At 40.2% G+C, this 26873-nt stretch overlaps 1 protein-coding gene across 5 annotated transcripts; it reads left to right on the top strand.

Moving 5' to 3' along the window:
• Positions 1-4944: 4944 nt before the first annotated feature.
• On the top strand, positions 4945-26309 carry LOC133759929 (guanylate-binding protein 5-like). Of its 5 annotated transcripts, XM_062191692.1 has the most exons (13): positions 4945-5156; positions 7279-7300; positions 8917-9125; positions 9638-9765; positions 10752-10861; positions 11101-11297; positions 17693-17935; positions 19348-19628; positions 21627-21839; positions 22703-22805; positions 23091-23272; positions 23600-23875; positions 25215-26309. In XM_062191692.1, the coding sequence occupies exons 3-13, from the start codon at positions 8936-8938 to the stop codon at positions 25365-25367; spliced, it is 2076 nt and encodes a 691-aa protein (XP_062047676.1). In that variant the 5' UTR covers positions 4945-5156; positions 7279-7300; positions 8917-8935; the 3' UTR covers positions 25368-26309. The 5 variants fall into 5 exon arrangements, with proteins under 5 accessions (XP_062047676.1, XP_062047677.1, XP_062047679.1 ...); XM_062191693.1 differs by lacking the exon at positions 7279-7300; XM_062191695.1 differs by lacking the exon at positions 8917-9125.
• The last annotated feature ends 564 nt before the right edge of the window (positions 26310-26873 follow it).

Here is a 26873-nt window from a genome sequence, read left to right as displayed (position 1 = left end):
AGTTCCTGTGTGGAAAGTTAGTGCAGAGTGACTCCTGTATCAATTAAATATTAGTACCCTTACCTGCAATCCAGTAATCACCAGTCCTAGTAATCACCTGGGACTCCTAGCATGAAATACCTAGGCTGTGGGAATCTCCTGGGTCATCTAGCCCCATTAAATTCAGACATGCTGTCCTGTACCCCAGTGGATGGTGATGGTGACTAGCCATTTTCTGCCAAAAGAGGAAGTCCTGCCTTCTGTGGCTGAATGCAGAAACCTCCACCATCAAAAAAGGATGCTCCACATCCAGCAGTTGGATCTGGTAACTAGGCAACAAGAACTGACTCCTTCTTCCTCTACCTCCCATAGAGCAAAAGTGAAGAGTTAAGGGGCTGGCACTGTGGTGCAGTAGGTTAATCCTCCACCTGTGGGGATGACATCCAATGTGGGAGCTGGTTCTAGTCCAGGCTGCTCCTCCTCTTCTCTCTTTTTTAAAAGATATATTTATTTATTTGAAAGTCAGAATTACACACAGAGAGAAGGAGATTCAGAGAGAGAGAGAGAGAGGTCTTCCATTCGTTGGTTCACTCTCCAAATGGCCACAGTGGCCGGAGCTGAGTCAATCCGAAGCCAGGAACCAGGAGCTCCTCTGGGTCTCCAAATCGGATGCAGAAGCCCAAGGACTTGTGCCATCTTCTACTGCTTTCCCAGGCCATAGAAGAGAGCTGGATTGGAAGTGGAGCAGCCGAGACTCGAACTGGCACCCATATAGGATGCTGGTGCCGCAAGCAGAGACTTAGCCCACTACACCACAGCATCAGTCCCTGCTCTTCTTCTAATCCAGCTCTCTGCTATGTCCTGGGAAAGCAGTGGAAGATGGCATTTCTGCCCCTCCACCTGTGTGGGGGATCCAGAGGAACCTCCTGGCTCCTGGCTTCAATGGGATCAGGTCTGGCCATTTCAGCCATTTGGCGAGCGTCCAGTGGATGGAATAACTTTCTCTCTGTCTCTCCCTCTCACTGTCTATAATTCTACCTCTCAAGTAAATAAATAAAATCTTTTAAAAAGTGAGGAGTTAAAAAGTGCCATGCTGGTCTGAATACAATAGGAGAATAAACCTGGGCCAGAAGGCTGAGTCAGCCATGAGGAATCTGGCCTTGGTGGCTTAGTGCTAAGCATTGACCTATCTCACAGTGGGCACTGGATTTAGAAACACACTGGAGGCAGAGAATGGCTGTGCATGATAGGCTATTGGCCAAGAGCTGGCATTCTCTCACCCCATGTCTCTGTCAGCTTTTCCCTCAGTTTTTCTTAACAGCCTGCTCCTGCTGCTGGGCTGCAGCTGTCAGCAGAGGAAGAAAAGCACTGAGACTTACATTTTAAAATGCCCACCTAAAAGTCTGAGAGCAGAGAAAAAACTTTTTGAATGGAACATAGGCATTTTTTTCCTGGAACCTGAGAAGGCTGAGACCCAGGAGGAGGTGGGGTTTCACTCACTTCATTCACTTGTGGAAATACAGTCTCCTTCCAATTATTTCAGTCTCCTTGCTGGTACACCATTTATGCTGTGGGCATGAACACATTAATTTTTATTCCCAGTCCTTACTTCTTACAGAAATAAGAATTATATGTGAAGACATTTACATACATGTACAAATATGAACAGGATTTATTTAATAGTGAGAGAGAAAACACACATTCTCACATGAATGTGGGCTGCCACACATGGAGAAATGCCCATCTTGAGTGTGCCAAAGGATTACCCAAAGACAGGGAGGGAGACAAAAACCTGAGTAGCAACTCCAATTGTAGGCATGGCACAGCTTTTGTCTCTTATGAGGTACAAGGTGCTGGTTTAGTGTGTATACAGCCATCTGGGAAGTTTATGACATGTGCATAAGCCTGCATGTGGAGCTTACAATATCCATATATCCTAGTGGTTTTTGCTCCTTCTTGTTCCTAGATGAGACACAGGGGTATTTTGGGAAGGTGGGGCATCTTTTATTGACAGGTAAACAGATAACCTGCAGGGCCATTAGGATTCTAGCTTACTCAGATCCATCCAGATGCCTCTCTATCCAGATCACATCAGTTGCACCCTTTGCTCAATTCAATGAGCTGCTTTTAGTTAGTTCATTAGCAATCATAAAGGAAGGCAAGGACACCTTAAGCTAGGGGTAGAAGGCTGAGACACTGGGACATGCTGATATTTTGCCTCTGCATTTGAGGCACTTAAATTTAAAGGGTTTTGTTTCTATTCCACTTATTTCTTGTTACTGATCAATCTTAACATAGTAGGTGAAATAACTCAACACTACCTGCTGTTAAGGGGTATAGTGAGGAGGGATGTCTCTGTGGCTCAGTGGGATAAAGTCGTGTCCTGCAGCACTGGCATCCTATGTGGGCACTGGTTTGAATCCCAGCTGTTCCACTTCTGATTGAGCTCCTTGCTAATGTGCCTGGGAAAGCAGCAGAGGATGGCCCAAGTGCTTGGGCTCCTGCACTCACATGGGAGACAAGGAAGAACTTTGGGCTCCTGGCTTTGGCCTGGCCCAGCTCTGGCTGTTGCAGCCATTTGGGGAGTGAACCAGCAGAATGAAGATCTGTCTCTCTCTTTGTGTCTCTCTTCTGTATCTCTCTCCTCTCTCTCTCTCTCTCTCTCTCTCTCTCTCTCTCTCCATAACTCTGCCTTTCAAATAAATAAATCTTAAAAAAGGGACATAGTGTGGCATTTCAATATTGGAAAAGATGTTGCAGGCATTGTTTTCAAGAAGATTCCTAGTCCCCCGTTTCACTGAAGAGATTTTCTGAATGCCTTAAGGGCTGATTCTGAGGCCAGAGTGCTGTTTAGGACATCTGCCATTCTACGAGTCTGCTGTGTATCCCACTTCCCATGTTAGATCGTTCTTTCCTTTTTAATTCTATCAGTTAGTATCAGCAGACACTAGTCTTGTTTCTGTGATCCCTTTGACTCTTAATTCTATTGTTATGATCAATTGTGAACTGAAACTGATCACTTTGACTAGTGAGATGGCATTGGTACATGCCACCTTGATGGGATTGAATTGGAATCCCCTGGCATGTTTCTAACTCTACCATTCGGGGCAAGTCTGATTGAGCATGTCCCAAACTGTACATCTCCTCCCTCTCTTATTCCCACTCTTATATTTAACAGGGATCACTCTTCAGTTAAACACCTAACAATAATTGTGTGTTAATTAAAGAGTTCAACCAATAGGTGTTGGATTTACCTGCTCAGCCACAGCTAGCCCCAAATATGATTTTTGTTTAACTCAGAGTTACAGAGAGAGAAGGAAAGAGGTAGAGACAGAGGGATCTTCATCCCCTGGTTCACTCCCCAGGTTGCCCCAATGACCAGCACTGGGCCAGGCTGAAGCCAGGAGCCAGGAGCTTATTCCAGGTATCCCATGTTGGTGCAGAGTCCCAAACACTTGGGGCATCTTCTGCTGCTTTTCCAGGCCATTAGTAGGTAGCTGGATTGGAAGTTGAACAGCCATGACACCATATGTGCTGCTGGCTTCACCAGTGATGGCTTCACCTGATATGCCACAAACTGGTCCCCAAAGAGATTATTTACAGATAGTACAAAGTGAAATACAATGAAAAGATCTGAAAAGTTGGCAGCCTGGCTGCGTAAAGACTAAAAAGGGACCTGCTGGGTGTGCTTGTATTTACTGGCTTCCTTCCTATCCAGTTTTCACGTTCCTACTTTCTTAATTTATCTCTTACAGTCACCTTCCAGATAAAACCCATGGTCTCCAATTCTTGTCTCAAGGACAGAGCTTTAGGAAACACAGCCTAAATCCACGTTTGTTTGTTGTAACATAAGGATAAAACCAACTGTCTCATAGGATGGTTGTGAGAATAAGTGAGATATTTGAAGTGTCTACAAGTTAGAATATAATCACTAAAAAGGCTGAGATGTTATGATGACTATGATGATCATTCCCTCAGCAAATACAGTACGACTAGAATGAAGTGCTTGAGTTTTAACCTTAAGATCCATTTAGCAGTAGCTTTGTGATCTTGGACAACTTAACTGTATTTTTCTGTGCCCTAGATTTTGTAAAGTCAAGGTTATCTGTTTGTTGAGAGATAAATATAGGGTAATTCACAAAAAGTAGTGAGTACTATTCAGAGAGTGTAGCAAGTGTTTAGTAAATAATATCTTTTTATAAAGATTTATTTGAAAAGCAGAGTTACAGAGGGGTAGGGAGACACTCTCCCACCCACACACACAGAGACAGAGAGTCAGAGAGATCTTCCACTTGCTGGTTTACTCCCCAGATTGCCACAATGGCTGGGACTTGGCAAAAGTCAAGCAAAAGCCAAGAGCCTGGATCTCAAGCTGGGTCTCCCATACAGGTGGCAAATGCTTGGGCAATCTTCATTGCTTTCCCAGGCACCTCGTTGTTTTTCCCAAGGGCAGGATCAGAAGTCAGAACTCGAACAAATGTCCATACAGGACACTGGCATTGCAGGAGGCAGCTAAACCTGCTGTGCCACAACACTGGCCCTAATAGTATCCTTGTTATCATTCATTTATTAAATGCCAAACATACACCCTTTCATGTGAGTAAAATTCTCAGCTACAGAGCCTACTAGAAAAGCAATAAACTTGACCCTAAGTGCACTGAACATATCAGAAAATTAGACCCCCAAAATTTTATGAGATTTCCTCCTTTCTTGATTTTAAACTGGAGATAAATACCACCATATTTCAAGCTATGTAAGAATGTCATATACTTGGAAACATTGCCAAGGGTCTCAAAGTTCAGTCACAATATGGAATTTCTGGGAAATCAGACCAAATAACCTCAGCCTGTCATTTGGCAACACCCAGAACATATCCGGTGCATCTGGGTTTGCCCTGTTGCAGTTTCCTGCAGGGAATTTCCCAAAACCCGTTCCTGCTTTCAGTTTCACTGCTTCACAGTTAAACTGTCTGCTGATGTTGCTGGGAAGAGGATGGAACTTCCCAGAGTTGGGTAATGATGAAGTTATATTAGAAATCAGGATCTCTAAACTAGGGTACAAGAGTTAGATTTACCAGTTCTTGTTGAAGCAGCTTCTTACCAAGTCCTCATCAAAGCAGCTTTCTTGCCTTCACTGAAAGCTCTCTGCTTTCTGTTGATTTTATTGCTACAGTTAAGGTAAGACTGGGCAAAGGTGGAAAGAGACATGCAAGATTCCATTTAGTTTGAATTTGAAATCCCTTGAGACTGTTTTTCTTCATTTGGCTCTTCTGACTTCTTGGGGATTCTGATTGCTACTTACGTTACTTTTTGTCTTTGATCACATACCATCAAGCTGGTACAAACTGCAGTCTTAAAGCCTGAAGAGAAATGCTAGTTGTTTTCTGGAGAGAGCAATGAATGAGATGCAATGTAAATAGCTTGCTAATATGCAGGATCTCCGTGTTCCCAGGAAGTAAAGGAAAGAAAAAAGTTGAAATCCATTGTAAATGACTAAGAGGTTCCATGAAAACAGCCATGTATTCTGAGTCATAATCATGTGTTTTGAAGTTGGATTTCTTCCTTTAGAAATAGCCCTGGCCGGCGCCGTGGCTCACTAGGCTAATCCTCCGCCTTGTGGCGCCAGCACACCGGGTTCTATCCCAGTTGGGGCGCTGGTTCTGTCCTGGTTGCCCCTCTTCCAGGCCAGCTATCTGTTGTGGCCTGGGAGTGCAGTCGAGGATGGCCCAAATGCGTGGGCCCTGCACCCCATGAGAGACCAGGAGAAGCACCTGGCTTCTGCCTTCGGATCAGCGCGGTGCGCCGGCCGCAGCACCCCGGCCGTGGTGGCCATTGGAGGGTGAACCAACGGCAAAGGAAGACCTTTCTCTTTGTCTCTCTCTCTCACTGTCCACTCTGCCTGTCAAAAAAGAGAAAAAAAAAGAAGGAAAAAAAAAGAAATAGCCCTAATTAGTTTTTGTTTCTTGGCAATAGTTACTTAACTACCACTGTGTTTTATTCTGTGTCTACTACTTTGTTGCCTCTACTATTACGAGTATTTTAAAAAATTATGTATTTTTATTTATCAGAAAGTCTGAGAGACAGAGACAGAGACAAAAGACCCAGAGAGATCTCCCATCCAGTAGTTCACTCAATGAATGCTCCCAATCACGGAGCTAGCTGGACCAGGCTGAAGCTAAGAGCCTGGAACTCAGTTCAGTTCTCCCTGACAGGTTGCATGGACCCAAGTACTTGAGTCATCAATTGCTCCTTCCCAGGGTCTGCATTAGGAGGAAGCTGAAATCTGGAGCAGTGGTGCTATACAAAATATGGAATGCAGGTGTCCCAACCTGCAGCATAATATTTGGGCCAAACACTCTCACTGCAAGAATCTTTCAACTCAAAGTTTTCCTGATGGGACCCCTCACTTCTATTAGGCAGTTTTGGTTACCTCTTGGATCTCTTCTCCCTTGAATTTCTTTCTATGGCACAAACTTCATATATCTTCTACTTGTTTGGCTTCCATGTACTTCCTTTATAAGAACATTTTCCATTTGTTCTAAATTCAATTCAAAAATAGCACAAAACAAGGCAAAAGAAAAGAAAAAAACTTTTGTTTCTGCATAAAATCTAAACTGGGTTGCCAGAAATCTGAGATGTTTACTTTTAGAAACATCATTGCCAGCATGTCTATGCATTTTCTCTTTACATTTCTAGGTACTTTCCATTTTGTACTTTTATTCTCTCCTTTAGATAACTGTTGTTTCTAAGATAGCAGTTATACTACTGTAAATAAGTATTTATCTCAATTTTTATGAAACAGTCTTGGAGAGGTGAGTGATACGTGATAGAGCTGAGTTGCTGGGTTGAGATTGGAAATTAAATCTAAATTACTACTATACAGTCAAAAATGTATATTTTTTCACATGTGTTTTCAATTGTTCTTGCATTGTTTTTATTTACAAAAGGTTATGGGGCTGTAGTAGGGACAGGGAGAATGCATGCTGGAGCGACATCACTGGTTGAGCTTTAAGGGTAGAGCAGCCATCATATGTGGATTGAATATTGTGCATCTTTGAAGATGTTTTAGAGATTTGGTTCTTTTATAAGCATTAAAGATGCTACCCAGATAACACTTGGGGGACAACCTATGGTGACACTGTTATTAGCATATATACATAGTACTAATGTTATTCATAAGTCTGAAAACTTAAGACAAGCTAGTTCTCTCCTCCATGAGTGACATCAACCCAAAGAACAAGAGTTTGTAAGGCCCCAATATCTGCTTATAAATTTGGCTTATGTGTTTCTGTTTTTCCAGATAATTATTGAAGATCATCACTGTAAGTTTCCTGCCATCTTCTAATCTAAAAATGAGTGAATCCAGCTAAATGCGTCAGGCAACTAGAATTCTACAAATATAAGACGCCAGTATTACATTGGAAGTGGATTAGAAAGAACAGCGTCTTGGCTTTTGAGTCTCTAAATTCATTGAGGAATTGCCCTTTCGACAGGCTTGCATTCCTTGACTCCCATGCCTGGTGCAATGCCATTTGCAATGAATCTCCTATTGTCTGCTCCCAAGCAGTTTCTGTTTCACTCATTCTGTCATAAGGATGATTTCTATGGCACTGGCTAAGAGGAGAGGAAGACAATGGTCTTTATGATTGTAAACACAAAACAAAAACAAGTTGTATAGTCTGCTAATAAAGTCATGGGAAGTCTAGACTTCTTATGGTAAAATTTCACTGAATAATGAAGTCTAGCAGGTAATGAGTTTTAATTTCTCTAGTAAATAATTACGTCTGGTGTTTTGGGGGATTTATTTATTTTTTAATTATTTGAAAGGCAGAGTTACAGAGAAAGGGAGATCTTCCATCTACCGATTCACTCCCCAAATAGCCACAACTGCTAGGCCTGGGCTAGACCGAAACCAGAAGCTGGGAACTTCTGGGTCTCCCATGTAGGTGTGGGGCCCAAACATTTGGGCCATCTTCTGCTGCTTTCCCAGGTCATTAACAGGGAGCTGCATTGGCAGTGGAGCAGCTAGGTCTCAAACTGGCTCCCAAATGGGATGCCAGGGTTATAAGCAATGGTTTAATCCACTGTGCCACAATGCTGGCTCTAAATAATCACTTCTAAAATGGAAGAGGCCTGTTCTTTATGACAAAGCAGGGCAGAAATACAAGTATCTGCTTGTGTCTCATACAGCTTCATAACATTTTACTACAGATTTTTTAGGTTACAGGAATTGATGCCCAGAAGTTAACAAACAAATTTTTCAGTCACTTAGCCAATCATAATGTGATTATGCTTTGAAGCTTGGGTTTAACCAAGTACACTGATAAATATGTAAAAATTCTTTAAACAGCCCAGCTCTATGAAGTAAAACAAAAACAAAAACAAAACAAAACTGGTTTGTTAGATGATACTATGGCATTACTTAATGTAATATAGTTTGTCTGGACATAGAACTAAGAGAAAAGTAAGCTGATATGGAGTAAAAGCAACAGGTGTTATTTAACAAATAAAGGTGATGAAGCAAAAACAATACAAAAGTTGCACTTTGTAAATTCACATTTATGAAATAATAAAAAAAAAAAACCCAAATAATGGTGATGAAGACCCAAACTAGGTATTCAAGGAGGTAAAAGCAAAGAAGCATGAGGAAGCCAAATCCTATTGGAATATGTATTATATTCAAACCAGTAACAGGTTAGACTCAGAATGGGGATTTCCCTGTGTCTACCAAATAGCTAGGAGCCAATAACGTGGTCAAGAGTATGAAGGATGTAGTGTTCTACTGCAACCCACATTTGCTAAACTATTTTTAGCTTTTAGAAAATTCTTCAGCAACAGGCCATGCTGGGGAGGAGCATATGCCCAGATTCAGTAGACAAAATGATTTTCTCGGTTTAAACACTAGATATTCCGGCCCAGCTCATCTCTTCCCTTGCAGACAAAGTAACGTCCTGGACATGGCCTCGGAGAGCCTCATGGCAGAACCCCTGTGCCTCATTGAGAACACCAATGAGCAGTTCATGGTTAATGAGGAGGCCGTGCAGATCCTGTCTGCCATTACACAGCCTGTGGTGGTGGTGGCTATCGTGGGCCTCTACCGCACGGGCAAGTCCTACCTCATGAACAAGCTGGCTGGGAAGAAGAAGGGTGAGTGGCAACAGCTGAGCTCTGAGGGGCTCCTCTGTCCACCCACACTGTCACCACTCAGCCTGGGGAAGAGAAGGGAGAAAGGTGGGGAGGGGGAGGGGCACTGAAAGCCAATGTGTGGAAGGCACTGGTCTTTTTATCTCCTGGGAGACAAAGGGCAGCTGTCTGTCCTGAAGCCTCACACTGTGTTTATTTATTTGCCCCTAGCATTTCTTTGGAAAAAGCATCATTGTGTTCCCCGTATAAAGAGTGAGATATTAGTGAAGTAATTTCCATTCATATAATTATAAGCTATTAAAATTTTAGTATCATGCTATTATTTTAAATAACAAATTACTTACCTGTGATATTTGTTGTTATTTTCCCATTCTTCTATTTTAATTCAGATCCATACTGGTTATGCTTTTTGCTGTCTCCTCATATTACTTTCCCTAAATCCTCTTTCAGTGATCAAGACAATTCTCCTCTTTCCAGAGCCCCTCCTCTCTTACAACATCTCCACTTCTCTGCAGGCTTCTCAGTTGGATCCACCGTGCAGTCTCACACTAAGGGCATCTGGATGTGGTGTGTGCCTCATCCTGAGAAGCCCGAGCACACCCTAGTTCTGCTTGACACAGAAGGTCTGGGTGATGTAGAGAAGGTATGGCTGCAGTATTCCTTTTAAATTTATCTCTCATTTCTGAACATTCTTTATACAGAGAGGATTTAGTTTTTTCCTAAATTAATATTTTTTCTTGGTTATACCCTTTAAAAAATTTAAAAGTAGACAGAGATCCCCGAACTGTTAGTGCACTCCTTAAATGCCCACAACAGCCAGGTCTGGACAAGGCTGAAGACAGGAGCTGATAACTCAATCTAGGACTCCAATGTGGGTAGCAAGGACCCATCTACTTGAGCCATCAACTGTTACCTTCATGGTTACACATAGCAGGAAGCTGGAATTGGGAGTATAGTCATAACTCAAACCCAGACACTCTGGTATGGGGTGTGGGCATCCCAAGTGGTGGCTTAACTGCTGTGTAAGACACTCACTTCTTCTCCAGACTATACTCCTTCTTTCATTTCCATTTTTAATATAATTTGGAAGCTTGAAGTGATAAAATATACCTTTCAGCTAAAAAATCATATACTTTTGAGCTAAAAGTATTGAGAGGATGGCACTGATATTGAGCTAGGCAGTTAACTCAGATGCATAAAGATCATGAAAAATGAAACCAGTACTGGACCCCTGACTCTACAGAGAATACTGGTTAATGGTGGGTTCTTGGTCAGATAAACATGTGTTCAAATCAAGTCTCTGGCTCTTATAATCTCCTCACATCTTTTATTTTCTTTTTTGTCTTATTCAATACATTATTTAAACAGTAGATACATGAGCTTTTTCCAGGTACACTCAGGCAAATGTAACAAATATTTAACTGAGAAAAAGCTACCTTGATTTGTATACAATGTCAACAACATATATATCAGTGTAAAATTTTTTATGCAAATAATAAATTTTCAAAGTTCATGTATCACTCATTATTATTTGTCTTGTTTAACTTTTGTAGGTCAGGAATTTGCTTTTAATGACTGCTCAACTGGGAATGTCATTAAAACATGATTTGAATTTGTTCTCATGTCTAGGTTGACAACAAGAATGATACCCAGATCTTTGCATTGGCGATCCTACTGAGTAGTGTCTTTGTATACAACACCATGAACAAAATTGACCAGGGGGCTATCGACCTGCTGAAGTATCCTTTTGTGGTTCATAATGGAACTAAAGCCAGAGAACTTCTCGATTCACCAGCTCTCTGTCAGAGCTTATGAGTCACAAAAATAAAAATGAGAAACTTTGAAAATACAAATAAAAGTAATAATGTGAGGGAACTGTATAAGAGCCAAAATCAAAGTCAAAGTCTGGGGATACAGACGACTGAAAGGGGCTCAGGTGCAGTCCTGTTACCATCAGTTTTCCTTAGTTGTGTGTCAGCCATGTAACAGAACTGACAGATCTGCTAAGGGTCAGAACGTCACCTGACCTAAATGAGGTTGAAGACACTGCTGACCTGGTGAGCTTCTTTCCAGACCTGGTGTGGACTCTGAGAGATTTCTACCTATGCCTAGAAACAGACGGGCAGCTCATCACAGCAGATGAATACCTGGAAAACTCACTGAAGCTGAAAGAAGGTGATTAAGACTTCAGTTTTGGAAATAGAAAATTAAATTAAACTAAGAAATTATCTCATTAGAACAGTGGTTAAATATATAGTTTTTTAATATTTATTTTATAAAATAAGTAATGAATATTATTAAATTAGAATGAATTAGCAGATTTTCAAACTATATTACTCCCCTGAACTTAGAACAAATTTCTTTTCTTTTTTTCTTTTCCTTCATTAAGTTTGTGTATTTATGTTTTTGGTTCTTTGGATTTTTTTTATTTTTAAGTTTTTCTTAGGGAAACAAATTTCATGCATTTCATATATACAGATTAAGGATCATAGTAATACTTCCCAACCTACCTCCCTCCCATCCATGCTCCCACTCTCCCTCCTCCTGCCTTTCCTATTCCTTCCTTTAATATTTACAATGATCTACTCTCAGCCTATTTTATACTCATAAGATTAACCCTATCCTAAACAAAGAAGTCAACAAATAGTAAGAAGAAAAAAAAAGACCGCTGTTCCTAAACAGTAGAGATGAGGCTTTAAAAACCATCAAATCTCAAAATGTTAATTTCATTTATATACATTATATTTTTTGATACTCTGTTACCACAGATAGAGAAAAACAAATGGTTTTTGTCTTTTGGGAAATAGGTTCTTTCACTAAGTACAGTGGTTTCTAATTGCATCCATTTTATTGCAAAAGACAGGATTTCATTCTTTTTTATGGATGAGTAATATTCCATTCTCTCTCTATCCCTCTCTCTCTCTCTCTCTCTCTTGCTCTGTGTGTGTGTGAGTGTGTGTATTTATAATTTTTTTATCCAGTCATCAGTAGATGGATAATATCTGGATTGATTCCATATCTTAGCCATTGTGAATTGAGCTGCAATAAACATGGGGTTATACATAACTATTTCATATGTTGGTTTTATTACCTTTGAGTAAATCCCCAAGAGTGTGATTGCTGGGCCATATGGCACATCTATTTTCTGCTTTCTGAGGTATCTCCATACTGTCTTCCACAGTGGATGACTAGTTCACATTCCTATCAACAGTGATTATGGTACATTTCCCCCCACAACCTCACCAGAATTTATTGTTTGTTGACTTTCTTTCTTTCTTTCTTTCTTTCTTTCTTTCTTTCTTTCTTTCTTTCTTTCTTTCTTTCTTTTTTTTTTCTTTTCTTTTCTTTTCTTTTCTTTCTTTCTTTCTTTCTTTCTTTCTTTGAGAATCCTTCAAACTGGGATGAGATGAAACCTCCTTGTGGTTTCTGTTTGCATTTCTCCCATGGCTAGTGATCCTGAGCATTTTTTCAAGTTTCTATTGGCCATTCGAACTTCCTTTTTTGAAAAATGCCTGTTTAAGTCCTTTGCCCATTTCTTATTTGGATTGCTTTTTTGTATTATTTTTGAGTTTCAGGAACTCATTTTAGGTTATGGATATTAATCCTTTTTCAGTTACATAGTTTGCAAATATTTTCTCCCATTCTGTTGGTTGCCTCTTTATTTTTTTGACTGTTTCCTTTCAAGTACCGAAGCTTCCTAGCTTGATGTAATCCCATTTGTCTATCTTTTGTTTTGATTGCCTATGCTTCTGAGTCTTTCCCAAGAAGTCTTTGCCTATGCCAATATCTTGCAGAGTTTCCCCAATGTTCTTCTCTAGTAAGCTGATGATAGAAGGTAATAGACTTATATCCTTGATCTATTTTAGTTGATTTTTTGTATAAGATGTAAGGTAGGGGGTCTTGTTTCATACTTATGCATGTGGAGATCTAGTTTTTCCAGCGCCATTTGTTGAAGAGAATGTCCTTGCTTCAGGGATTGATTATAGCTCTTTGTCAAAGATAAGCTGGTTGTAGATCCATGTAGCGAATTCTGGAGTTTCTGTTTTGTTCCACTGGTCTACATGTCTATTTGTGTGCCAGTATCAGGATGTGTTCATTATAACTGCCCTGTGGTATGTAATGAAATCTGGCATTGTTATGCCTCCAGCTTTGTTTTTGTTGTTTAAGATTGCTTTCACTATTCAGAGTCTCTTGTACTTTCATATGAATTTTAGCATCATTTTCCCTATATATGAGAAGAATGTCATTGGTATTTTGAATGGGGTCACATTGAATCTGTACACTGCTTTTGATAGTATGCACATTTTGATGATATTCATTCTTCCAAACCACGAACATGGAAGATTTTTCATTTTTGGTGTCTTCTATTTCTTTCTTTAAAGTTTTGTGTTTTTCTTCACAGAGGTCTTTGGTCTCCTTGATTAAATTTATACTAAGCTATTTAGAATTTTTTGTAGTTATTCTGAAGGAGACTGATCTTACAAGTTCTTTCTCAGCAGTTTGCATTGTCTCTGTATACAAAAGCTATTGATTTCTCTGTGTTAATTTTATATCTGGTACTTTACCAAATTCTCATATATGTTCTGATAGTTTCTTAGAGGTGTCTTTTGGTTCTCCTGTATATAGAACCATGTCATCTGCAAATAAGGATAATCTGACTTCTTCCTCCCCAATTTGTATTCCTTTGTTTTCTTTTTGTAATGACTCTGGCTAAAACTTCCAGGAGTATATTGAATAGCAGTTGTGAAAGTGGGCATCCTTGTCTAGTCCCAGATCTTAGTGGAAATGTTTCTCATTCAATATGATGCTGGCTGAGAGTTTGTCATAAATTGCCTTGATTATATTAGGAAATGTTCCTTCTAACCCAATTTGCTTAAACCTTTTATTATGAAAGAATGTTGTATTTTATCGAATGCTTTCTCTGTATCTATTGAAATAATCATGTGGTTTTATTTTTCAATTTGTTAACGTGATGCACACCAGGGATGAATCCCACTTAGTCTGCATGAGTGATCTTTCTAATGTATTTTTAGATTCAGTTAGCTAGTATATTCTTGAGGATTTTTACATCTAGGTTCATCAGTAATATTAGTCTATAGTTCATTGTCTTTATTGTATCTTTTTCTGGTTTTGGAATTAAGGTGGTGCAGGCCTCATAGAAGAAGCTTGGGGATTCTCTCTCTTTCAATTCTTTTAAACAGCTTGAGGAGAATTGGAATTAGTTCTTTAAATGTCTGGTAGAATTCGGCAGTGAAACCATCCAGTCCTGGGCTTTTCTTTGCTGGGAGAGTCTGTATTACTGATTTGATTTTCATCATGGTTATTGGTCTGTATAGGTTTTCTAAGTCTTCATGACTCAGTGTTAGTGGCCACATGTGTCCAGGAATGTATCCATTTCTTCTAGAATTTCAATTTTTTGGCAAAAGGCTGTTTGCAGTAATTCCTCATGATTCTTTTTATTTCTGTGGTATCTGTTACATCTCCTTTTTCATCTCTGATTTTACTAATTTAGATCTTCTTCCTCATTTTTTTTTGGTTAGTTGGGCCAATAGTGTATCCATTTTATTTATTTTTTTAAAAAACAGCTCTTAATTTTGCTAATTTTTTTGTTTATTCTCTAATTTCAATTATTTCTTTCTACTAATTTTGGTTTTGGCTTGTTGTTTTCTAGGTCTTTGAGATGCAGTGATAGCACATTTATTTGATACCATTCCAATTTCTTGATGTAGGCACTAATTGTCACAAACTTTTCTTTTAACACTGTTTTTGCTGTATCTCATACATTTTGATATGTTGCATTGTCATATTCTTTTGTTTCCAGGAATTTTTTTATTTCCCTTTTGATTTCTTCTATGACCAACTGTTCATTCAGGAGTGTGTTGATCAGTCTCCTTGCGTTTGCATATTCTCTAGAGATTCTTAAGTTTCTCATTTCCAGCTTCATTCCACTGTGGTCAGTAAAGATACATGGAATCATTTCAATCATTTTGAATCTGCTGACACTTGCTTTATGTTCTAGAATATAGTACATCCTGGAGAAAATTTCATGCACTAAAGAAAACAATGTGTATTCTTCAACTGTGGGATACAATGTGCTGTAGATAATAGTAAGGTAAATTTGGTCCATAGTGTAGATAGCTCTGTTGTTTCTTTGTTGATTTTCTGTCTAGTTGATCTGTCTACTGATGAAAGTGGGGGTACTGTCCCCTGTTACTATTGTATTGGATTCTATGTCTCTCTTTAGATCTATTAACATTTATTTTAAACTGCCAGGCATCCTGGATTGGATGCATATACATTTATTACAGTCACATCTTCCTGTTGAACTGACTCCTTAATCATTATATAATTATTTTCTTTGTCTCCTTTCAGAGTTTTTTGTGTTAAAGTCTATTTTATCTGATATTAGGATGGCTACACCTGCTCATTTCTGCTTTCCCTTAGCATGGAATATCTTTTTCCAACCTTTCACTTTCAGTCTGTGGGTGTCTTTGTTGGTGAAGTGTTTTGCAGGCAGCAAGTAGATGGGTCTTGTTTTTTAACCAGTTCAGCCAGTCTATATCTTTTTATTGGAGAATTTAAGCCATTTACATTTAAAATTACTATTGATAAGTAACAATCTGGCCATGCCATTTTTCCATAAATATTCCTATTGTCTGCTTTGGATTTCTTTGGTACTTTTTCTAGGAGATTTTCTATCCTCACATTCATTCATAATGATGATTATGTGTTTCTGTGTGTTTCACATCATGTAGCATCATTTGTAAGACTGGACAAGTGATGAAAAACTCTTTCAACTTCTGTTTGTTATGGAATGGCTTTATTTCAGTTTCATTTATAGATGAGATCTCTGCATAGTATGGTATTCTTGGTTGATTGTATTTTTATTTTAAGACTTGGATTATGTCTCTCCATTCTTTCCAAATTGTAGGGTTTCTGATGAAAAATCAGCTGTGAGTTCAATTGGAGGACATTTGAAAGTAATCCTGCATTTCTCTCGTGCACATTTTAGAATCTTTTCTTAATGTTTTACTGTTGAAAGTTTGACTAAAATGTGTTATGGTGAAGATCTTTTCTGTTCATATCTATGAGGAGTTCCTTATGTTTTCTGAACTTGGATGTCCCTTTCTATCTCCAAATTAGGGAAGTTTTCTGTTATTATCTCACTGAATATGCCTTCTAATCCAACCTATTTGCTGTTTCCACACCTTCAGGAACTCCTAAGACCCATGTGTTGGGGCTTTTGATACTTTCCTATAAATCTTTAACATAGTTTTTAATGTTTCTGATTTCTCCTTCTCCTTCTTCTCCTTCTCCTGCTCCTGCTCCTGCTCCTGCTTCTTTTGGTCTGAGATGTTTATAAAGATTTGTCTTCTATCTGGATATTCTTTCTTCTGCCTCATCAATTCTGTTATTAAGGCTTTCCCCTGTATTATTTAATTGACATATTGAATTCTTCATTTCTTATATTTCAATGTGATTTCTCTTCAAAGTCTCTATCTGATGGGAAAATGTTTCATCCATGTCATGTATAAATTTCTTTAATTCATGAATTTGCTTCTCATTGTGTCTGAGTAATCCTATGATCACTCTTTTTAATTCCTTTTCAGGCATTTCATCAATCTCTTCCTTTCACATTCAAATATTGAAGTGTTGTTGTGTTCCTTTGGGGGAGTTAGGTTGTCTTACTTATTCTTATTTCTTGAAGTTCTGCATTTGTTTTCAGATATTTGTGGAGATAATTGTTGGTTTTCTCCTCTGAGGGATTTTATGTTTGCACTATGCCTCTATGGCTTAGTGGAATGTTTGATCTTCAATAACTATCCAGAGGCATGTGTTAGGTGTGGCCAGGGAGCTGTGGTCAGTGTTCCAGGGTAAGGCAAGAATCCAGGGTGACACCCAAGTTGGGCATGATAGATCTCCTCTAATGTCAACAGGAGAAATGGTATGATCACACCTGTCAGTGTCATCACAACCTCATCTCTTTTCCCAGGTGATCATTGATCAGAGTAAGCCCACAGTGGGTAAAACCTCCATCCACACTGGTGCATGAACTGAACAAAGGATTTGTGCGATCTTCATTGTGAGCATAGAACCCTCTGCAGTGACCCAACCCATGCTGTCAGGGAGCACTGAGGCTCTGACGTCAGAGACAGTGACTACCCAGAAACCCAGTGACACCTCACAGCCTATCATGCAGTCACAGAATTCCCACAGTCACAGCACACAAAGCTCCCACAGTCACAGGGAGCAGAGGATCCACTCAGCCCCACTAACCTGTCCATCCATGGAGAGAGCAGAGATGTTCCTACAGCCAGTTGTCCATAGGTGCTCCCCCTTGGCAGTTTGATTCCCAGAGTCTGTGATATGTTGAGAGGATGGGAGCACCTCACAGTCCTTCAGGAGGGCCTAGACCTTTGTCAACCCTCCCAGCAAGACTCAAAGTCAGTTGGGAGTGAGGCAGGTTTCTATCTTTAAGTAACATCAGATGAAAAGGCATTTATTTCAGCTATTTAGATCAAAATGAAAGTAAATTCTGTACTAAACAAGTCCTATTTTTCCTTCCCCAGGAACTGATCAAAGAACTCAGGCTTACAATTTTCCTCGTAAGTGTATAAAGAAGTTCTTCCCAACAAGGAAATGCTTTATTTTTGACTTACCCACCAATCAGAAGAAACTTGCCCAACTTGAGATACTGCATGATGATGAGCTGGAATGTGAATTTGTGCAACAAGTGCAAGAATTTTGTTCCTACATCTTTAGCCATTCCATGATCAAAACTCTTCCGGGAGGTATCAAGGTTAATGGACCTCGTGAGTACTTTAGGGATTTTTCCTTCATTCAGCCCCAAGAGTAAGGGACACTTACAAGATTCTTTCATAGTTCCAGCATTGACAATTGCATAAGCAATTACTACCATGAAAACCAAATATACTAAATTCATTAAGTTTTAATGGATATGAAACATATTTCTAGAGGTTTAGTTTTTGTTAATGCCTCCAAAGTTACATAAAACAGGAATATAAGTTGAAGATAGAACAAGTTAAAAATGTTTTACCCAGAAATGACCCACTGTTTAACTACACTAACAAACATGGGTTGGCAGTACTTGTTCAACAAATATATTGGTTCTTATTATGCATCATTGCCTTTGCTGTGATGAACAAGAGATACATACTTTCTGTAGAGATGAAAGGTGATTGACACAAACATTGAACAAACACCCCAAATGTCTTTAACTGCAAAGAAATCTAAACAGATTTCTTGATCAAATTTTTCCTAAGAAATCTATGTCTCAGAATTCTGTAAATTATTGTTAAATTATAGAGTGAAGTTGAGTGCAAACACAATTCTGCAAATGATAAGAAAAAAAAACAGGAAAGCTCTAATTATCAATAAGGAAAAGTGGGTATAAAATGCTCACTTTACAGATTTTTTTTTTTGGACAGACAGAGTGGACAGTGAGAGAGAGAGAGAGAGAGAGAGAGAGAGAGAGAAAGGTCTTCCTTTTCCATTGGTTCACCCCACAATGGCGGTTGCGGACGGTGCACCGCGCTGATCCGAAGCCAGGAGCCAGGTGCTTCTCCTGGTCTCCCATGAGAGTGCAGGGCCCATCCTCCACTGCCTTTCTGGGCCATAGCAGAAAGCTGGACTGGAAGAGAAGCAACTGGGACAGAATCCAGCACCCCGAACAGGACTAGAACCTGGTGTGCCGGTGCCGCAGGCAGAGGATTAGCCTATTGAGCTGCGGCGCCGGCCTATCTTCACACTTTATCAGTGGATGCTAAACCTTTATACCAGTTAACACACATTAAAGTGAGAGACAAAAATGTATCCTAAAGAGACTGAAAAACTGAGGAAGAGGAAAAGAGTACGAAGATTAAAGACACAAGGCCTATGGCATTCTAATGAAATGAATATGGATGGCTGTTATATAATTATCTCCCTATTTTTTCATGGGAGGAGAATGAAATGTGGACCATTCTGTAGATCTTGAGATTTCTCCCATGTCCTTATTTGAACATTATTTGTTTTCTCAAGGTAAAAAAAGACCTGTACTTTTGATTACACAATTTCCTGTTGGAACTTATTTTGGCCACTTGAATATTGATGAGAAAAGTAAAATTTTCTGACAAATAAATGTAAAATTTATACACACACACACACACACACACCATGGTCCCTTTCTCTGGAAATAATGCAGGTATATTTTCTCCCTGTGAAGGTCTAGAGACCCTGGTGCTGACCTATGTCAATGCCATCAACAGTGGGGATCTTCCCTGTATTGAGAACTCAGTCCTTACCTTGGCCCAGGTAGAGAACGCAGCTGCAGTACAAAAGGCCATTGCCCACTACGACCAGCAGATGAGCCAGAAGGTGCAGCTGCCCACAGAAACCCTCCAGGAGCTGCTGGACCTGCACAGTGCTTTCCAGAGAGAAGCCATCGAAATCTTCATGAAGGACTCCTTCAAGGACATGGACCAAAAGTTCCAGAAGGAATTAGAGGTGATTATTTTTGTTGTTGTTCTACTTCATGGTTGTTAAGTTCCAAACCAAGGCAAAGCATTGGAATGAATGGTAAAATAGGTCTTAATTAAGATAATCAATTCCTACTAGACTGAAAATGATATTTACCTATGGTTCCATGATATCAATTTTACTCTGAAAACAAGCAGGTAATACTCTAGGCCCTGTAGATTCTGAAGCTTTCGATAATAATTCAAGGTTCTTGACTCACTTGTAAAGTGAGTGTTCCTAGCACCAAATTTATACTTGAATGTTTTACCCAGACAGATTTTTATGGTGGGCTAGGGAGGGGTTTATGCCCGAGCACAGTGGAGACAACGTGGTGGAGACAGGTTCTACTGATTGCCTCTGCAAATGAGAGGTGAGTAGCATTGTTATCATGTTGGGGAGGCATAACCATGCCCTCTTGGTCTCTGGAGAATCTTGCTCAGTACAGGGCACTTCAGTTTGCATCCAGCTCCACGTTCTGCACAGGTGCAGTTGCTTGTTTGGCACATGACACACTCAGGGAGGTGGTGTTGCTCAGGACTACTTCTCCAAGAGTAGTACTGGGCAGTTCTTGGCATGTGCATGCACTGGGAAAGTCCCTAAACAGGCAGTAGGGGGTCTTAACAGTTGGGTTGGGGATATTCTTTCTTCCTGAATGCTTTGGAGTCAGGTGGAGCAACCTTTGGTCAGAGATGGATACAGGTTTGGTTCAAGGATGGATTTGTGGTCAAGTATTCCTATTCTTATTTTCACATCTTTAACATGTTATATCCATGGACTAAATTTGAATTAATTTTATGACTACAAAGAATTGCATTTACAAAGTACTAACATTTCCTTATTTTTAGTCTATCATACAGCATTGTCAGTTGCATCTTGTGTAATAATATGTCCAATTTTAATAGAGTAAATTAATATAATTCCAGCCAACTATTCTATTCCACTTTCTTGTTTTTTTTTTTTTTTTTTTTTTTTTTTTTTGACAGGCAGAGTGAACAGTGAGAGAGAGACAGGGAGAAAGGTCTTCCTTTTCCATTGGTTCACCCCGCAATGGCCACTGCGGCTGGCGTACCGTGCTGATCCGAAGCCAGGAGCCAGGTGCTTCTCTTGGTCTCCCATGTGGGTGCAGGGCCCAAGCACTTGGGCCATCCTCCACTGCACTCCTGGGCCACAGCAGAGAGCTAGACTGGAAGAGGAGCAACTGGGACAGAATCCGGCGCCCTGACCAGGACTAGAACCTGGGGTGCCGGCGCCGCAGGTGGAGGATTAGCCTAGTGAGCTGTGCCGCCGGCCTATTCACTTTCTTATGGAAATCCAAGGTCCAGTGAAACATTGAAACTAGAAATATCATAAATCATGGGGTTTCATTTAGAATGACAGCCTGAGACTAGATGTCTATTGTCTGAAGAACACCTCTAAAGGAAAGCTAACAAGAGAGTGGGGTTTCAGGAAATTTCAAACTCAAAAATAAATGCTAGGGCCAGCGCTGTGGCACAGCTGGGTAATGTCCTGGCCTGAAGTGCCTGGCATCCCATATTGTCATCAGTTCGAGTCCTGGCTGCTCCTCTTCCGATCCAGCTCTCTGCTATGGCCTGGGATAGCAGTAGAAGTTGGCCCAAGTCCTTGGGCCCCTGCACCCGCGTGCAAGACCCAGAGGAAGCTCCTGGCTCCTGGCTTTGGATCAGCACAGCTCTGGCCATTGCAGCCATCTGGGGAGTGAACCAGCAGATGGAAGACCTCTCTCTCTCTCTCTGCCTCTTCTCTCTCTGTGTAACTCTGACGTTCAAGTAAATAAATAAATCTTAAAATAAAGTAAATGCTATTTTTTTTACAGAATATCATCATTGGAACTTTTCTAGGTTTCATGGGATGGATAGTTTGCTTGCATTCCTCTGTACTTCTAGAAAAAACTGTAAATTCTTTTTGGAAAAACTGAAGAAATGCTAACATCTTCCCTTGTTTTTTTTTTTTTTTTTTCCCCATTTAAAGACACAACTAGATGCAAAGCGTGATGCCTTTTGTAAACGGAACTTGGAAGCCTCATCGGATCTTTGCTCAGCTCTGCTTCAGGATATTTTTGGTCCCCTAGAAGAAGCAGTGAAGCAGGGGACTTATTCAAAACCAGGAGGTCACAATCTCTACCTTCAGAAGACAGAAGAGCTGAAGGCAAAGTACTATCAGAAGCCCAGGAAAGGGATACAGGTATCCCTGATTTGATTTATTAATTATAGAAAATGCATGGGGGCATCTGTTTAAAAAACATTGAGGACAGGAGGAAAGACACCACTGTAAGTACAGATGAGGTTTTTGCCTCTGCCAGAGGTTACTCTTTCATTAAATGAACATGCATAGGAAAATACGTGCCTGGTACTGGTGTTCCTAAAGCCAAATTTATGCTTGAATGATATCCCTGGAACTGCATGGAACCATTACCATAGTCATCAGACCTCTGCTCAGCCATCAGCATTGATGGCCACAAAGGGGTATTTTTGGCTACCCAGGACAGAATCCCAATAATTGAACTAATTTTAGAAAAATCAGTAATTCATTGGCTTATATAAGCTCATAAAAAGGTTTTAATTTTGCTTCAAATGTAGATATGATTTAGAATTTAAACATTGTCATCAATTTCTATTGTTTTTGTTTCCAACCCCTACTACTTATTCCCTTTTCCTGACTATTGGCTTCACTGTCAGGCAGACTTAGCCCCATGGCAACAGCATTGACAGTGCCAGGTCCAACTTAATTATTCCTTAGTGCCCTCAGTCTCAGGAGGGAGAAAGAGCATCTTTCCCCAGAATCCATAACAGTTTTCCAAACACCCAAGAAGCTGTATTTTCCTACCTGTGAACAAATCCTTTGCATATGGTGGCCTTGAGTGCTCTAAGGGGCCTGTTGGGGGTTATGTCCACCTTGTGGCAGGAGCAGGTTGGTGGACAGTTCCAGCAGGCACAGGTTGAGCACCTCCTAGGAGGAAGAGAGTTGAGAGGACAGAGAAACAGAGACATTTATAGCATTGGCAGTTGCCATTCCCTATGACTGACTGCATGTTGTTGGCCTCCTAGGCTGAGGAAGTTCTGCAGAAGTATTTAAAGTCCAAGGAGTCTGTGAGCGCTACAATTCTGCAGACAGACCAGGCTCTCACAGCCAGAGAGAAGAAGATGAAAGGTGAGAAGGGATGGGAACAATGCAAGATGAACAGAAAAGTCTACATTTGAACTTGGCCTGGCTTGTTGGGATCATTACACTACAGTGGGTTGGCAAAGATGCTTCTTAGCCTCTCAGGCCACATCTGAGCGTGGCATGAGGAGTGCATTCTGGTTTCCTGGGATGGAGAAACAGGCCCTGGGGACTTTCCCAAAGAAGTCGGACTATGAACAGGGAGATGTGGGAGGCAGAGGGAAGGGGCACGTTCATCCTGGAGGGGTCTGACCTTCTCCACTCTCTCCTCAGAGGCACGCAGGCAAGCGGAGGCGGCAAGGGCTGAAGCAGAAAGGTTGGAGGCCGTTCAACGGGAGAACCAGCGGCTGATGGAGGAGCGGGAGAGGCGCCACCAGGAAGAGGTGCGGCAAATGGAGATGAACAGAGCACGGATGTTGGAAGAGCAGCGGAGGGCCAAGGAGCGCCGGCTCCAGGTACTCATCAGTCATTTCATCTCGGGGTTTCACCATCTCTCCCCACACTGTGATGATCAACCATTGGGAAGAGGGTCAGGGGATCAAATATGGAGGCTTAGAACCAGGATTCTGGAGCCACTCTGCTGGGTATACATCCAAGCCTCACCTCCTACTCAATATCAGTGGACTTTAAATAGTTTATGGGAAAAAGGAATGAAAAGATAAGTTTATTTTGGTGCAAAATTGTTTAGGAAGTCAGGTATTTTTTTATAAGCTTATCTTTTAATTCAATTTTCTACAAACTTTTTTTTTTTTTTTTTTTTTTTTTTTTTTGTAATTTGACAGATAGAGTTAGCAGTGAGAAAGAAAGACAGAGAGAAAGGTCTTCCCTCCATTGGTTCACCCCCCAAATGGCCACCACGACCGGAGCTACGTCGATCCGAAGCCAGGAGCCAGATGCTTCCTCCAGGTCTCCCACGCGGGTGCAGGGGCCCAAGCACTGGGGCCATCCTCCACTGCCCTCCTGGGCCACAGCAGAGAGCTGGACAGGAAGAGGAGCATCCAGGACTAGCACCTGGTGCCCATATGGGATGTCGGCACCACAGGCGGAGGATTATCCAAGTGAGCCATAGCGCCAGTCCCAGAAGTCATGCATTTCTTAATACTATACATTTTCCATAAACTTTTTGAAGACTCCTTGTATACATAGATTTCAAAATTTCTGGCACCAAATAATCTAATCTTATAATTCCCTCTCCACAGGCTTTTTGAATTGCTATCATATAGAGCTAATCATATTATGGATTTCCTCTTTGTCTTGTTTTCTTCATGTGTAAGAAGGATATAGTGGTCATACTTACTGGGATATTTTGATAATGAAGTTAGTTAATGTTTGTGTTCAAAATGCTTTTAGACACAGAGTGAACATAATAAGCTTTTAAAACAATGGTGTTTTCAGCTCACAGTAATTAGTCATTGCCATTTCCCTGGATAATCTTTTGCTTTGACTACAAATAACTTATTAAATTAATGCCCATCACCACGTCTCTGTCTTGACGGCCCCTGGTTCTGAACCTTTAACTTGCAGAGGTTGTTCTCATCTATTCCTGCAGGTTTTCATCACTCAGTACACAGTGGATCTTATTTAGCCAGCAGTGTACCAAGCAATTACACATGTTCTCTCATGATATCTATTCACTGTGAAACAGAACTTTTGTGTCCCCACTTTTTAAATGAGGTAAATGAATCCAAAGGAGATAACTAAATGTCAATGTCCCATAGCCTCGAAAAGTATCAGAATTGTCAACCCATTGAGTAGGATTTGCAGTCCTTCTACTTTTGCAAACCTAGTTTGAGATTCTTATGCCAGCACCCTCTTAAGACAAACAGCATGCTAACTCTTCCCTCAGTTTCTCAGGGACTACTTTAAGATATTTTTTATTTCACCTCTTTCTTGAAGGATAAGGCAGGCAACCTATGTTGTTGTTGTTGTTTTTTTTTTTTTTTAATCTCAGTCTTTTTATCTACTTCTGCCTCCAAAACTGTGGTGACCTCGAACAAATTCCCTCATTTAAGGCACAGACCTCAAATGATCCTGCATGTCACCCAGAGCATCTTCTCTTAGAAATAGAGCCGCCATTCTCTTGTATGTGGGTGAGATTTCACGTCACGAAGTGACTGTTTGTCCAAGTAAACTGTGCAGTGTAAAGAAAAAGAGAATCTTGGAATGGGAATGCTAAGGATTTAGCATGTCATGGATTGAGAGATGATATTTCTGGAGGTAGAGAAAGAGAAGGAGGTTGGATAATTGCAGGAGTGGGTTCGAAGTACGTGAATGGGAGATAGTCGAGGCTTGTCTAGTGGTATGAATAAAGAAGGGGAAGGAGTGATGTAGGCCATCAGAAACAAGGTGGCCTTCACTTTTTGCTAAGTCTTACAGTTTTTCTTCATCACTTTTTAGGAGGAGGCTGCAATGCTGAATGCAAAACTCCAAGCTGAACAAAGAAGGCTTGCACAGCAGATACTGAAGTGGCACAAGACTTCCAGATCTGTCAGCGTTATTGTACCTCACCCAAAAATGAACATTGGAGCTTTCTTTTCACCAAAGAGATAAAGGAACAAGAAACTGTATATGTTTAGAAGTCAACAATTAAATAATTTTATAGAAAGTTTTAAGGTTATGGTGCTGGTAACTGATGAAACATGTATCTCAATAATTCAAATGATGATAACTTCCTTGAAGAGATTATAAATTATACAACAAGGTGATTTTATCGCTGCCTTCAATTAGGGGTGATACTGGGTTACATAAGGAGCAGCTTTCCCTTGCATCCCAGTGCCACCTGTCTAATCTTCCACATTTCTGTCAGGGCATTTTCGTTATGGAAAAGGTGTTACCCACATAGACTCAGTCCAATAGAACTTGATCCAAATCTTAGGCTCTGTTGGACCTCACTCCTGTTTGTGGGCATGTGCTGGAAGCCATCAGCAGGAAGCACCAGTGACATTGTGGGAGTCGTGTGGAGTTCTCCTGGTGGAGAGCACTGTTCCAGGACCCCTGATGTGATTTGTCAACTGTGCCATTGGTCACCCGTACAGAGACACTGCAGGCTGAAAGCACGTGATATCTCATGAGATGGATATCTTGTGGAAGGTGAAAGGAACTACAACATGAAGATGGTGTTGTAAGCTTAAAGGCTAAAGAATTCTTTTCTTTTTGTTTGCCTTCAAAAAGGGCATAACATTAATAGACCACTTGATAATTGGAGCCAATTTATTTAGTACCTAATAAATTTGTCTTCCATGTTTATTATTCTTAAGATCTGGTAAATAAGTGGTGTATAGACTGCTGTATAAAGTGCTAGAAGGTCTGGTGAAGCTAATCTAATTTGATGTTTGCCTATAGTATCAATATTAAATAATCTTAACTTTGTAGTTGTATGTAAAAACCACTGATTTTCCCCCTTAAAATTATAGATTATGTGTCTTTTTCAAAATTGTAATCACAAGACATTTCAAACACCAAAACTCAGTATTAATTTGCCTTATTTTTCTTAGTAGCTTAAAATGTATAGGAAAACTTTCTAAATTTCTCTAAGGAAACTAAGAATTGCTTTAACATTAGAATTAAAGTACATTTTATTTTATCTTTTTGTTTTTGTTGTTATTGTTTGTCTTTGTTTTATTTATCTTCAGTAAAATGTTTTGTAAGTTACAGAAACGCGGCACAGCATCTATTTTGTCCTCATAGCTCTTTACTTATGTAAGGACTTTTCCAGTTGTATTACATCATATTTTCAGAAGAAAAGCAGATAAATTTTAATGTCTGTTCTTTTTTCTTTTCTATGAAGCTTACTTCACTGGATGTCACACATCAGGTAGCATCTAGAGCTGCTCAGTTCTGTGTCTAGACTTGAATGGAATTTCAGAAGGTACCAGCTAATTCAGCTGAGCATTTGTCAAGCAATAGTTTGTAATGACCTTTGCAAGTTATACAATGTATAGAGGAGAGAATAAATACATTTTCACATCCATGAAACCCTTTTCATGGCTGAAAAGGACAACTATGTCTCCAGATTAGACACTGATATTGCTGCCTATCTTGAACAGATTCTTGCAC

The sequence above is a fragment of the Lepus europaeus genome, chromosome 5 (genome assembly GCF_033115175.1).
Source record: "Lepus europaeus isolate LE1 chromosome 5, mLepTim1.pri, whole genome shotgun sequence".
Taxonomy (NCBI): Eukaryota; Metazoa; Chordata; class Mammalia; order Lagomorpha; family Leporidae; genus Lepus; species Lepus europaeus.
This window is presented reverse-complemented; position numbering and strand designations above follow the sequence as displayed.